Here is an 11695-nt window from a genome sequence, read left to right as displayed (position 1 = left end):
CTGTTGAGCTTTGATTTCAGAGCGGCAGGTYGGCAAGTCCAGTCAAGTTATTTGGTGATCTGACCTCGTTCAAACCCTGAACACTTGCCTCCTCCATGTTTGATGACAGCATGTGCATGTAGAACATTCTTAACCAGCCAGTGTTTGGGACAGTCATACAGCCAGTAAAGGGGGAGAAGGAGAGGTGAACCATTGAGGGGAAGGGTTCGGTGGCACTGACGCGTGTCTGAGGGTGAGAGATGTGTGTGAATCAGCCTGGGCAGCAGACAGAATCACCCCCAACCATTCACTGTGCTCCAGCCCTGACAGGCAGAAAGAGCCTTATTAATGAACAGGGCCTGCTCTGAAAAAAACTGCACATGCCAATGGAATGTAATAGGAGTTAATGTGGTAGTTACCTCACATACAGGGGCAGCAAGTGAGAGGCACACACACACACATTGCCAAACCCCCATGGAACAGAGAGAGAGGTGCAGCGGGAAGAGAGGGATAGTGATAGAGCAAACGGGGGGGGTGGTAGAGAAAGCAGAGAAGGGTGGATGGGGGAGGGAGAAAAGAAGGAGGTGATTGTTGGGGAGTTAGGAAGAATGTATAAAACGAGGGCCAGAGAGAAGGGGAGAGAGTCACTGAACAGAAAGAGAGAGAAGAAACATTGGTGGCAAGATTTCGAAAGCAATAAAGGACTATCGAAAAATCAGGTAAACTGATATTTTTATGAATATGAATCAATCTAAAATGATTGTCTAGTCCTTATTCTATGTGAATTACTAAAGAAAACATTTCTACAATGTGTTGAAGTCTATTGACACACATCTAACTCTGTGACTACTGGCATACAGTTGGGTTGGGTTGTCTCGCGCTCCCTGTTAGTGTGGTTCTACTGAACCTTACCTATGGTTGTTTGGTGTGTGCTGCTTGCTGTTAGATTAGTATGTTTATTCATCCATACTTGTTTATTTAGGGAATCTGTCAGGTAGATATATTTGTATAGAATCATGGGGAGATTGCACTGGCAGCTCTGCTGTAAGTGGGAGCAGCTGACAGGGCTGTTCTGTGTGCTGGGTGTGTAAAGCCTGGCTCGAACCCACTGTGCAGATTTATTCCTCAGTGCTTCAATGTTCCCAAAATGTTCAACATAAAAGGGCAGCTGTGTGTGAAGAACTTTTGTACAGTATGGTCATACTGTATGATGAAAATTAAACTAAAGGATCATGAATAACATAAAACTTGATGTTACATTTCTACCTTGTTTTCCATTCATGGAGGCTGGGGATTCATTGTGGGATTGGGTCTGTTTTTTTTTTTACATTACAAAGCTTTGGGTTTCAGATTAGCATATTGGTGTTTTAAATCCAAAATGATGGTGGTGCCAGTAACCACTTCCACATTCATGTTTTAGCAGACAATCGTATCCAGAGGAATTAGGGTTAAGTGCCTTGCTCAAGGGCACAGACAGATTTTGTAACTTGCCGGCCCAGGGATTCGAACCAGCTACCTTTTGGTTACTTGCCCAACTCTCTTAACTGCTAGGCTACCAATCGCCCTGTGTCAATCTACGCTGGTCTGATTTATAAAAAGGGTTGAGGGAAATAAATTCTCATGTGCGATATCCCATACAGCACGTGAAATCAAGCATTCTTCACAAATGTAAGAATAACAACACATTTGGAATGTATACAGAACCAGTCAAAAGTCTGGACACACCTACTCATTCATGGGTTTTTCTTTATTTTTACTATTTTCTACATTGTAGAATAATAGTGAAGGCATCAAAACTATGAAATAACACATATGGAATCATGTAGTTACCAAAAAAGTGTTAAACAAATCAAAATATATTTTAGATTTTAGATTCTTCAAAGTAGCCACCTTTTGCCTTGATGACAGCTCTCAACCAGCTTCATGAGGTAGTCACCTGGAATGTATTTCAATTAACAGGTGTGCCTTGTTAAAAGTACATTTTAACAAGACATGAAAGTCAGTCAATCCGGAAAATTTCTAAAACTTTGAAAGTTTCTTCAAGTGCAGTCGCAAAAACCATCAAGCGCTATGATGAAACTGTCTCTCATGAGGATCGCCACAGGAACGGAAGACCCAGCGTTACCTCTGCTGCAGAGGATAAGTGCATTAGAGTTACCAGCCTCAGAAATTGCAGCACAAATAAATGTTTCACAGAGTTCAAGTAACAGACATCTCAACATCAACAGTTCAGAGGAGACTGCGTAAATCAGGCCTTCATGGTCGAATTGCTGCAAAGAAACCACTRCTAAAGGACACCAATAWGAAGAGACTTGCTTGGGCCAAGAAACACAAGCAATGGATATAAGACCGGTGGAAATCTGTCCTTTGGTCTGATGAGTCCAAATTTGAGATTTTTGGTTCCAACCGCCGTGTCTTTGTGAGACGCAGAGTAGGTGAACGGATTATCTTTGCATGTGTGCTTCCCACCAAAAAGCATGGAGGAGGAGGTGTGCCGGTGTGAGGGTGYTTTGCTGGTGACACTGTATGTAATTTATTTAGATTTCAAGGTACACTSAACCAGCATGGCTAGCACAGCATTCTGCAGCGATACGCCATCTCATCTGGTTTGYKCTTAGTGGGACTATCGTTTGTTTTTCAACAGGACAATGACCTAACACACCTCCAGAATGTGTAAGGGCTATTTGACCAAGAAGGAGAGTGATGGAGTGTTGCAACAGACAWCGTGGCCTCCACAATCACCCAACCTCAACCCAATTGAGATGGTTTGGGATGAGTTAGACCACAGAGTGAAGGAAAAGCAGCCAACAAGTGCTCAGTATACAGTTGAAGTCGGAAGTTTACATACACTTAGGTTGGAGTCAATTAAACTCGTTTTTCAACCACTCCACAAATTTCTTGTTAACAAACTATAACTTTGGCAAGTCTGGTTCATCCTTGGGAGCAATTTCCAAATGCCTGAAGGTACCACGTTCATCTGTACAAACAATAGTACGCAAGTATAAACACCATGGGACCACGCAGCCGTCATTACTGTCAGGAAGGAGACGCGTTCTGTCTCCTAAAGATGAACGTACTTTGGTGCGAAAAGTGCAAATCAATCCCAGAACAACAGCAAAGGACCTTGTGAAGACGCTGGACGAAACAGGTACAAAAGTGTCTATATCCATAGTAAAACGAGTCTATATCAACATAACCTGAAAGATGCTGGAGGAAACAGGTACAAAAGTATCATTATCACAGTCCTATATCGACATAACCTGAAAGGCCGCTCAGCAAGGAAGAAGCCACTGCTCCAAAACCGCCATAAAAAGCCAGACAACGGTTTGCAACTGCACATGGGGACAAAGATTGTACTTTTTGGTGAAATGTCCTCTGGTCTGATGAAACAAAAATAGAACTGTTTGGCCATAATGACCATCATTATGTTTGGAGGAAAAACGGGAGGCTTGCAAGCCAAAGAACACCATCCCAACCGTGAAGCACGGGGTGGCAGCATCATGTTATGGGGGTGCTTTGCTGCAGGAGGGACTGGTGCACTTCACAAAATAGATGGCATCATGAGGAATGAAAATTATGTGGATATATTGAAGCAACATCTCAAGACATCAATCAGGAAGTTAAAGCTTGGTCGCAAATGGGTCTTCCAAATGGACATTGACCCCAAGCATACTTCCAAAGTTGTGGAAAATGGCTTAAGGACAAAAAGTCAAGGTATTGGAGTGGCCATCACAAGGCCCTGACCTCATCCTATAGAAAATGTGTGTGCAGAACTGAAAAAGCGTGTGTGAGCAAGGAGGCCTACAAACCTGACTCAGTTACACCAGCTCTGTCAGGAGGAATGGGCCAAAATTCCCTCAACTTGTTGTGGGATGCTTGTGGATGGCTACCAGAAACATTTGACACAAGTTAAACATGTTAGAGGCAATGCTACCAAATACTAATTGAGTGTATGTACACTTCTGACCCACTGGGAATGTGATGAAAGAAATAAAACCTGAAAGAAATCATTCTCTACTATTATTCTGACATTTCACATTCTTAAAATAAAGTGGTGATCCTAACTGACTTAAGACAGGGGATTTTTACTCGGATTAAATGTCAGGAATTGTGAAAAAATGAGTTTAAATGTATTTGGCTAAAGTGTATGTAACTTCCGACTTCAACTGTATGTGGGAACTCCTTCAATACTGTTGGAAAAGATTCCATGTGAAGCTGGTTGAGAGAATGGCAAGAGTGTGCAAAGCTGTTATCAAGGCAAAGGGTGGCTAAACTTTTGAAAAATATTAAATATATTTTGATTTGTTTGACACTTTTTTGGTAACTACATGATTCCATATGTGTTATTTCATAGTTTTRATGTCTTCATTATTATTCTGCAATGTAGAAAATAGTRAAAATAAAGAAAAACCCTTGAATGAGTAGRTGTGTCCAAACTTTTGACTGGTACTGTACAGATATACATACAGATGTATGTCTCCATCCGAATACCTTTCATAAGCAGATCCTTTGTCAAACCCTCTCTAATGGAGTGTTATTTTCTATCATCTTCAGATACCATGTCCGCCAATAAGGATTGTCCACCTCCACTGATAATCMTCTTACTGGCCCTTCTTAATGGCTCCTCCTCCTTTGCCGCACCTTCTGACGTCTCATGGACCAACCACACAGCCACCCTGCCTCTGAGGCCAAACGGAGACACTTACGACCTGTTGCAGCTCCACTCAGACGACTACTACGATACATTTACGGATCCACCCAGTCACCCCCCACCTGCCCCCTCACAGGGCACCAATCCTCAACCCTGTGACTATGACCCCTGCCGGGAGCAACAGCCTCCCTGTTCCCAGCTAGCAGCCTCCAGCGGCTGCCTGTGTCCGGGGGTGAGTGGGCCCCATGCGGCCCCAGAGGCTCCCTACCTGAAGAGACTGTCTATGGACGGTTCAGGAGTTGTGGTTCAGTGGTGTGCACCATTGTCTTTCGTGACCCATTATAAGGTGGTGGTGGGTGCGCTGGAGCCCTTGGTGTTTGGTGTAGACCAGAGGAGTGGTACTGTGATGGGGATGGGGCAGGGGGCAGAGGTGTGTGTGGTGGCGGTGAATTATGTTGGAGTCAGTGAGCGTCAGGAGGGGTCCTGTACGATGTACGAGCCCCCTGGGGACAGCAGTGTGGCCCTCAAAGCTGGGCTGATCGGAGGGGCCCTGGGGCTCCTGTTGCTCCTCTCACTGGCTGTCCTGCTCTGGAGGCACAGGGCTCGGAGAAAAGCAGATGCCAGGATCACCCAGGCCACAGAGGAAACACTATGAGAGGACTGAGGGTGGGCTATGGTAGAGGTTGACTCAGGGGTGGCTATCTAGGGCTGAGAATAGAGACATTTTATTCCTACTCTTATGGTTAAAAATAAAAGCTATGCAGGAAGGCTCTTTAGTCATAAGTGTCACACCAAGTTGACAGATATTTAGGAGACCTCATGAGCTCTCCTAACCAGTTAAGAGTTACCAGYAGATGTCTTGATAATAGAACAATGCAGTGAGTCAGTGGTTCCTCCTACGCCACATGCAATTGCTTTGGAGTTGTTAAAAGACTGTTTTGATATTTCTATGTGATCAATCCATAAATAATCTAGACCTACATGCAACAGTACCTCTCGCGCTTTTGACAATGATTTCACATGAGGCCTATTTCACAAATACTTAGGCTCATAAATAAACATGTTTTTCTTTCAATTATTTAACTACCTACATCATGTTATTTCAAGTTATCCATTTGGAGAGCAACATCACCTTGAATTTTAGGACTCCTTTAGGTATTAAAAAAATATCTATATAAAACATTGAATTCGGCCTTTACTACTCAAGCCCATAGAAAGGCATTGAATAACACATTCATGAATGTTAAAAAGACAATWAAAAAATATCTTATAAAGAATACAGTTTTGAAGTGTCTATCTAGGAGATATAAGAAAGCTCAGGAAATACACTACATGGTCAAAAGTATGTGGACACTCAATAAATCAGTCAATGAATCAAATGTATTTATAAAGCCCTTTTTACATCAGCAGATGTCATAAAGTGCAATACAGAAACCCAGCCTAAAACCCCAAACAGCAAGCAATGCAGATGTAGAAGCACGGTGGCTCGGAAAAACTCCCTAGAAAGGCAGAAACCTAGCAARAAATCTAGAGAGGAACCAGGCTATGGGGGTGGCCAGTCCTCTTCTGGCTGTGCCTGGTGGAGATTATAAGAGTACATGGCCATTTAAGGCCAGATTGTTCTTCAAGATGTTCAAACGTTCATAGATGACCAGCAGGGTCAAATAATAATCACAGTGGTTGTAGCGGGTGCAACAGGTCAGTACCTCAAGAGTAAATGTCAGTTGAGACAACTGTACAATCATCAAGATTAATTGTCAGATCCAACAGCAGATCTCTTTGTTTCTTGGGACCTAGAACTAGCATCTCTGTTTTGTCCGAGTTTAAAAGCAAAACATTTGCCGCCATCCACTTCCTTATGTCTGAAACACASGCTTCCAGGGAAGACAATTTTGAGGTTTCACCATGTTTCATCGAAATGTACAGCTGTGTGTCGTCCGCATAGCAGTGAAAGTTGACATTGTGTTTCCGAATGAACTCACCAAGAGGTAGAATATATAGTGAAAACAATAGTGGTCCAAAAATGGAACCTTGAGGAACGCTGAAACTTACCATTGATTTGTCAGGGGGCAAACCATCCACAGAGACAAACTGATMTCTTTCAGACAGAGGCAAGAACATGTCCGTGTAGATCACTTAAGGTTTCTAATCTCTCCGAAAGAATGTGGTGATCGATGGTGTCAAATCAGCATTAAGGTCTTGGAGCACGAGGACAGATGTAGAGCCTTGGTCTGGCGCCATTAAAAGGTAATTTACCACCTTCACGAGTGCMGTCTCAGTGCTATGATGGGGTCTAAAACCAGACTGAAGCATTTCGTATATACATTATTTGTCTTCAGGAAGGCAGTGAGTTGCTGCACAACAGCTTGTTCAAAACATTTTGAGAGGAATAGGAGATTCGAATAGACCGATAGCGTTTTACATTTTCCAGGTCAAGGTTTGGCTTTTTCAAGAAAGGCTTTATTACTGACACTTTTAGTGAGTTTGGTACACATCCGTTGGATGTGTTATTATGTTCAACATAGGGGGGCCAAGCACAGGAAGTAGCTCTTTCAGTAGGTTAGTTGGAATAGGGTCCAGTATGACGGTTTGACGGTTTAGAGGCCATGACTATTTTCATGAATATGTCAAGAGATACAGGATTTAAAAAACTTGAGTGTCTCCATTGATCCAGGTCCTGGGAGTTCTGTGCAGWCTCAGGACAACTGAGCTTTGGAGAAATACAMAGATTCAAAGTGRAGTCYGTAATGATCGTGATCTTTTYATCGAAGAAGTTAATGAATTTATCACTGCTGAAGTGAAAGCTATCCTCTTTTGTTGAATGCTGCTTTTTAGTTAGCTTTGCGACAGTATCAAACATTTATTTAGGATTGTTCTTATTCTCCTCAATTAGGTTGGAAACATAGGATGATCGAGCAGCAGTGAGGGCTCTTCGATATTGCACAGTACTGTCTTACAAGCTAGTCGGAAGACTTCCAGTTTGGTGGCGCGCCATTTCCTTTCCAATTTTCTGGAAGCTTGCTTCAGGGCTCGGYATTTTCTRTATACCGGGAAGCAAATGTCTTGTGACAAATATTTTTTGTTCTTAGGGGATMGACTGCATCTAGGGTATTACGCAAAGTTAAATTAAGATCCTCAGTTAGGTGGTTAACCGATTTTTGTACTCCGACGTCCTTGGGGATTAGGATATTGAATTTGAATTGAATATTTTTGAATTTGTAATGCACAAATGTAATCATTAAATTCCTAAATTGAACTTCTATTTCATGATTTGAAACTAAATGTAATAAATATTGCATTCAGATTAAAAATTATATTTAAATTTAATTCAATATTCAAATTCAATATTTATATATTCAGTTTCAATATGGTAGATATCGCAGTCATTTTCTGTGTATCAAGTTTACAAACCATTATTTCAAGTTGACCAAAGTTTCATAATTTCTCAGATCCATTCAGATACAGTTTTCAAATTCAGTTTCTAAATTCATATTCAAAACTGGTCACAACATCTGGGTACTTTGACAGCCAGGAAAAGTAGAAAAACAATGATAAATCTTACTCTCTTCCAACAATGATAAATCTAACTCCCTACACTGGGGCTCCCGAGTTCTGCAGCGGTCACATGCTGACCAGACTGGACACGTCGCGTGCACGAGCGTCGCAAAATAAATTTAGAAATCCATCTTTTTCAATTATTGCACACACACTGCTCACGCCCGCTAACGAGTGTCTGCGATGCCAAGGGCTAACACGGAACCCAAACCGTCTGCGCGCGTGCGCCATCGTGCGCTATCGTGCATACATTTATTTTGTCCCACTACACCAAACACACAGGTTAAAATATCAAAACAAATTTGGGGACAGGTCGAAAAGCATTAAACATGTATGGAAATTTAGCTAGTTAGCTTGCACTTGCTAGCTAATTTGTCCTATTTAGCTAGCTTGCTGTTGCTAGCTAATTTGTCCTGGGATATAAACATTGAGTTGTTATTTTACCTGAAATGCACAAGGTCCTCTACTCTGACAAATTAATCCACACATAAAACGGCAGACCGAATCGTTTCTAGTCATCTCTCCTCCTTCCAGGCTTTTTCATCGTTGAACTTATATGGTGATCGCATCTAAACTTTCATAGTATTACCAGACTACCGGCAAAACAGTTCGTCTTTCAATCACCCACGTGGGTATTACCACGAGGAGGAGATGGCATTGGCATGAGGAGATGGCACTTCGGTACCTGCTTCTATAAACCAATGAGGAGATGGGAGAGGCAGGACTTAACGGATCTGCGTCAGAAATAGAAAGGAGTTCTATTTTAGCCCTTGGCATCGCACGCGAGCAGTGTGGGTGCAATAATTGAATAACATGGATTTCAAAATTTATTTTGCGACGCTCGCGCACGCGACGTGTTCGGTCTGGTCAGCATGTAAAATAGAACTCCTTTCTATTTCTGACGCAGATCGCGCTGAAAGTCCTGCCTCTCCCATCTCCCATTTTATGTTTAATTTAAATTCATCAGAGGAACCAAAACGGCACAAAACAGGCTTCTTATGAAGGTATGTAACTAGCTGTGCTAGCAACTGTTTACCCCATACCATGGCCTGGTTAGCCATATCCAGATGTTGAGATGTGTTAACATGCGGCCATACAGTAACATATGAACACTGTTTTTTTGCAACCAGGCTGTGCCCTGCCTCCTAGAGTTTGTTTAACAGACAAATAAAGATACACACTCCAACTCAGTTTAAAGTGGGGAAAAGTAGTACAAAAAAATGTGACATCCTCCAACAGCTACATAATTTGGGCAGCTGTAAAGACCAATAAGCTTGAAAATGTACTGACACTTGTTAAATAATAGTCAGATGAATCTAACCAAGCCAACCCCCTATGTATGTTAATTTGGTTGCTGATCCAGCCTCTCCAACTAGTGTGTGTGTGTGTGTGTACATAAAATATTATAATTATATATTTTTTCTTCTCCTTCGCCACAGCTGCAGATGTAAAGGACAAATTTTGCGTCATGATTAATCTACAACAGGCAAGTCAAGTAGATGGAGGTCTGGCGATGGTCAGACGCGGAGGCTGATGCTGCTTACACTCTACGACGGGTACACTTCACCCATCTGGACTTCCTGGGGGACACTTTTAGACCATGGTAAAGCTAGGACAATATGGCCACACCATCTCCAACTACAAGACCAGTAAGTGTTCCTTGTCAAAAATCCCAAGGTTTACACCAGTGTCTCAACCCATTCCAAGGGGACCAAATAACCAAGCAGCTGAACAGTCAGTCATTCCTTATCCTCTGCTTCCACCTTGTGGTGCATTTATTTATATATCATTTACGTCGCTTTACAATAAGATTGACAAGCTAAGATGGAGGCTTTGAGTTATGATTTCATTAAAGCTGAGATCTGCAAAAGGTGAAACAGCATCACTAGTCGCTTCAGGTGCATTTCCTATTGTTATGTTCATCAAACAGAGGAGAGAAGCATCCGGAGTTGTGGCAAAAAAAAAAGTTATAGTCCGTACTCTGCTGTTCTATCAGTGTGCAATGATGTACAATGATGTCCAGGGGGGGAAAAACAGGGTTTCTTTGTTTAAAGTAACATCTTTGTTATAATATCGCAAACGGAAATGGCAGTTTCACACCACAACTTATTTAAATCCGACCCTTGAAGTCCTCTAAGAATGTATTGACAAACACGGATTTAGATCATGTGATTAAACTACTGTTGGAAGATGCCTTTAGAAAAAAAAGTATTTGACACAAACATCATTTGTTTTGCTTTTCAGGAACATGATAAAATGTACAATGAGCCCAGAAGACACCCCCCCCTCAGTGCAACCATCAGTCCAAGCCCCAATGGACCAAGCACAAAGTGGGTCAAGTCCAGATGGAGAGACACYCCAGTCCTCCAGAAGGAGATTCCATCCCAGTGGGAATAATCAGGCAAAGAAGGAGGTATATGCCAAAGTTCTTGCTTACCTACGAGAACCAGCACCCACAGCCACAGCCAGAGTCTGATCCATCTGCAGTTTCTGGGATGCTACCAAGACTTCAATTGATGGCCAAAAGTAGACATCCAGCAACTGCTGCTAAAGTATMTTTTTCAAGATTTAAATAGCGAGTGAGAATTGAGAGAGCAGAGATATTGAAATGGTGAATTATGTTTGTATGTATTCATTGTGCATACATTATTAAATCGATTAACCTACAGTTCTGACTCATTACGCTATACTTTTTTATTTTAATGATAATGGATAAGTAACAATAAAATAATGCATGAGATGGAATTCAATAGATAATCAATATAGGCTACAAAAAGTTGACATGCTAGTTTCTGAAACAATTAGGGCTACAGCAAGATGGTGTTAAAGTGTGACAATGATTATCGGAAAAGGTTCCACTGCCAGCTGACTGCACCCTCAGGCGAGTTGAAGTAGTCCTTGTTCTCGTCTCTGAAATTCTTGGCTTCACTGGTGTAGTTATTGCTGGAACCTACCCTGATATCCAACATGGACTCGGTAGGAGCCTTGGGGTGCCACTGGCTGGCACCACCACTGCCTGGCACCACCACTTCACTGCCCACTTGTTCCCTGTACAACTGGAGGTGAGTTCAAATCCAAGTATTTGTGGAWTTTGATGTGTGCTTGGGGTTATTATCTTGCTGGAAGATCCACTTGCGGCCAAGTTTCAGCCTTGGCAGAGGCAACCAGATTGTTGGCTAAAATATCCAGGTACTGGGTAAAGTTTGAGGGTGTACGGTGTTGTAATTGTGATGGCAACCACGTTCCCAATTCYCCAGAGTGTCCGGTTTGGGTAAAGGAGTATGAAGTGGCAAAGGTCAGGGCTATACAGCAGGTCTCCTACACAGAGGCACGTGAAATAGTTGGAGTGAGTGGAGCTGAAGATGTGGCTGTGGATGCTCCGCAGACCGTGGACATTCAGTGTTGTTCAACAGTCGAGGGAAACTAATATGCTGATTKTGAAGAAGGTGGGTGTTATGGTGTTTATTGSGCATGTGATTAATTGTACTGCACAAAGGAACAAAAAGTCTA

The 11695-nt window shown here is 42.3% G+C and overlaps 1 protein-coding gene across 2 annotated transcripts; it reads left to right on the top strand.

Annotated features, from left to right (window-relative positions):
* Positions 1 to 570: 570 nt before the first annotated feature.
* On the top strand, positions 571 to 10853 carry LOC111951026 (LRRN4 C-terminal-like protein). Of its 2 annotated transcripts, XM_070434602.1 has the most exons (4): positions 571 to 698; positions 4534 to 9189; positions 9625 to 9834; positions 10430 to 10853. In XM_070434602.1, exon 2 carries the CDS (start codon positions 4539 to 4541, stop codon positions 5283 to 5285), a length of 747 nt encoding a protein of 248 aa, XP_070290703.1. In that variant the 5' UTR covers positions 571 to 698; positions 4534 to 4538; the 3' UTR covers positions 5286 to 9189; positions 9625 to 9834; positions 10430 to 10853. The 2 variants fall into 2 exon arrangements, 1 of the variants encoding a protein (XP_070290703.1); XR_002875545.2 differs by lacking the exon at positions 4534 to 9189 and having other exon boundaries at positions 576 to 698.
* The last annotated feature ends 842 nt before the right edge of the window (positions 10854 to 11695 follow it).

This window comes from Salvelinus sp. IW2-2015, linkage group LG23 (genome assembly GCF_002910315.2).
Source record: "Salvelinus sp. IW2-2015 linkage group LG23, ASM291031v2, whole genome shotgun sequence".
In the NCBI taxonomy this organism is placed as follows: Eukaryota; Metazoa; Chordata; class Actinopteri; order Salmoniformes; family Salmonidae; genus Salvelinus; species Salvelinus sp. IW2-2015.
The sequence above is the reverse complement of the archived record's forward strand: the minus strand, read 5'-3'. Positions and strand labels throughout refer to the sequence as shown.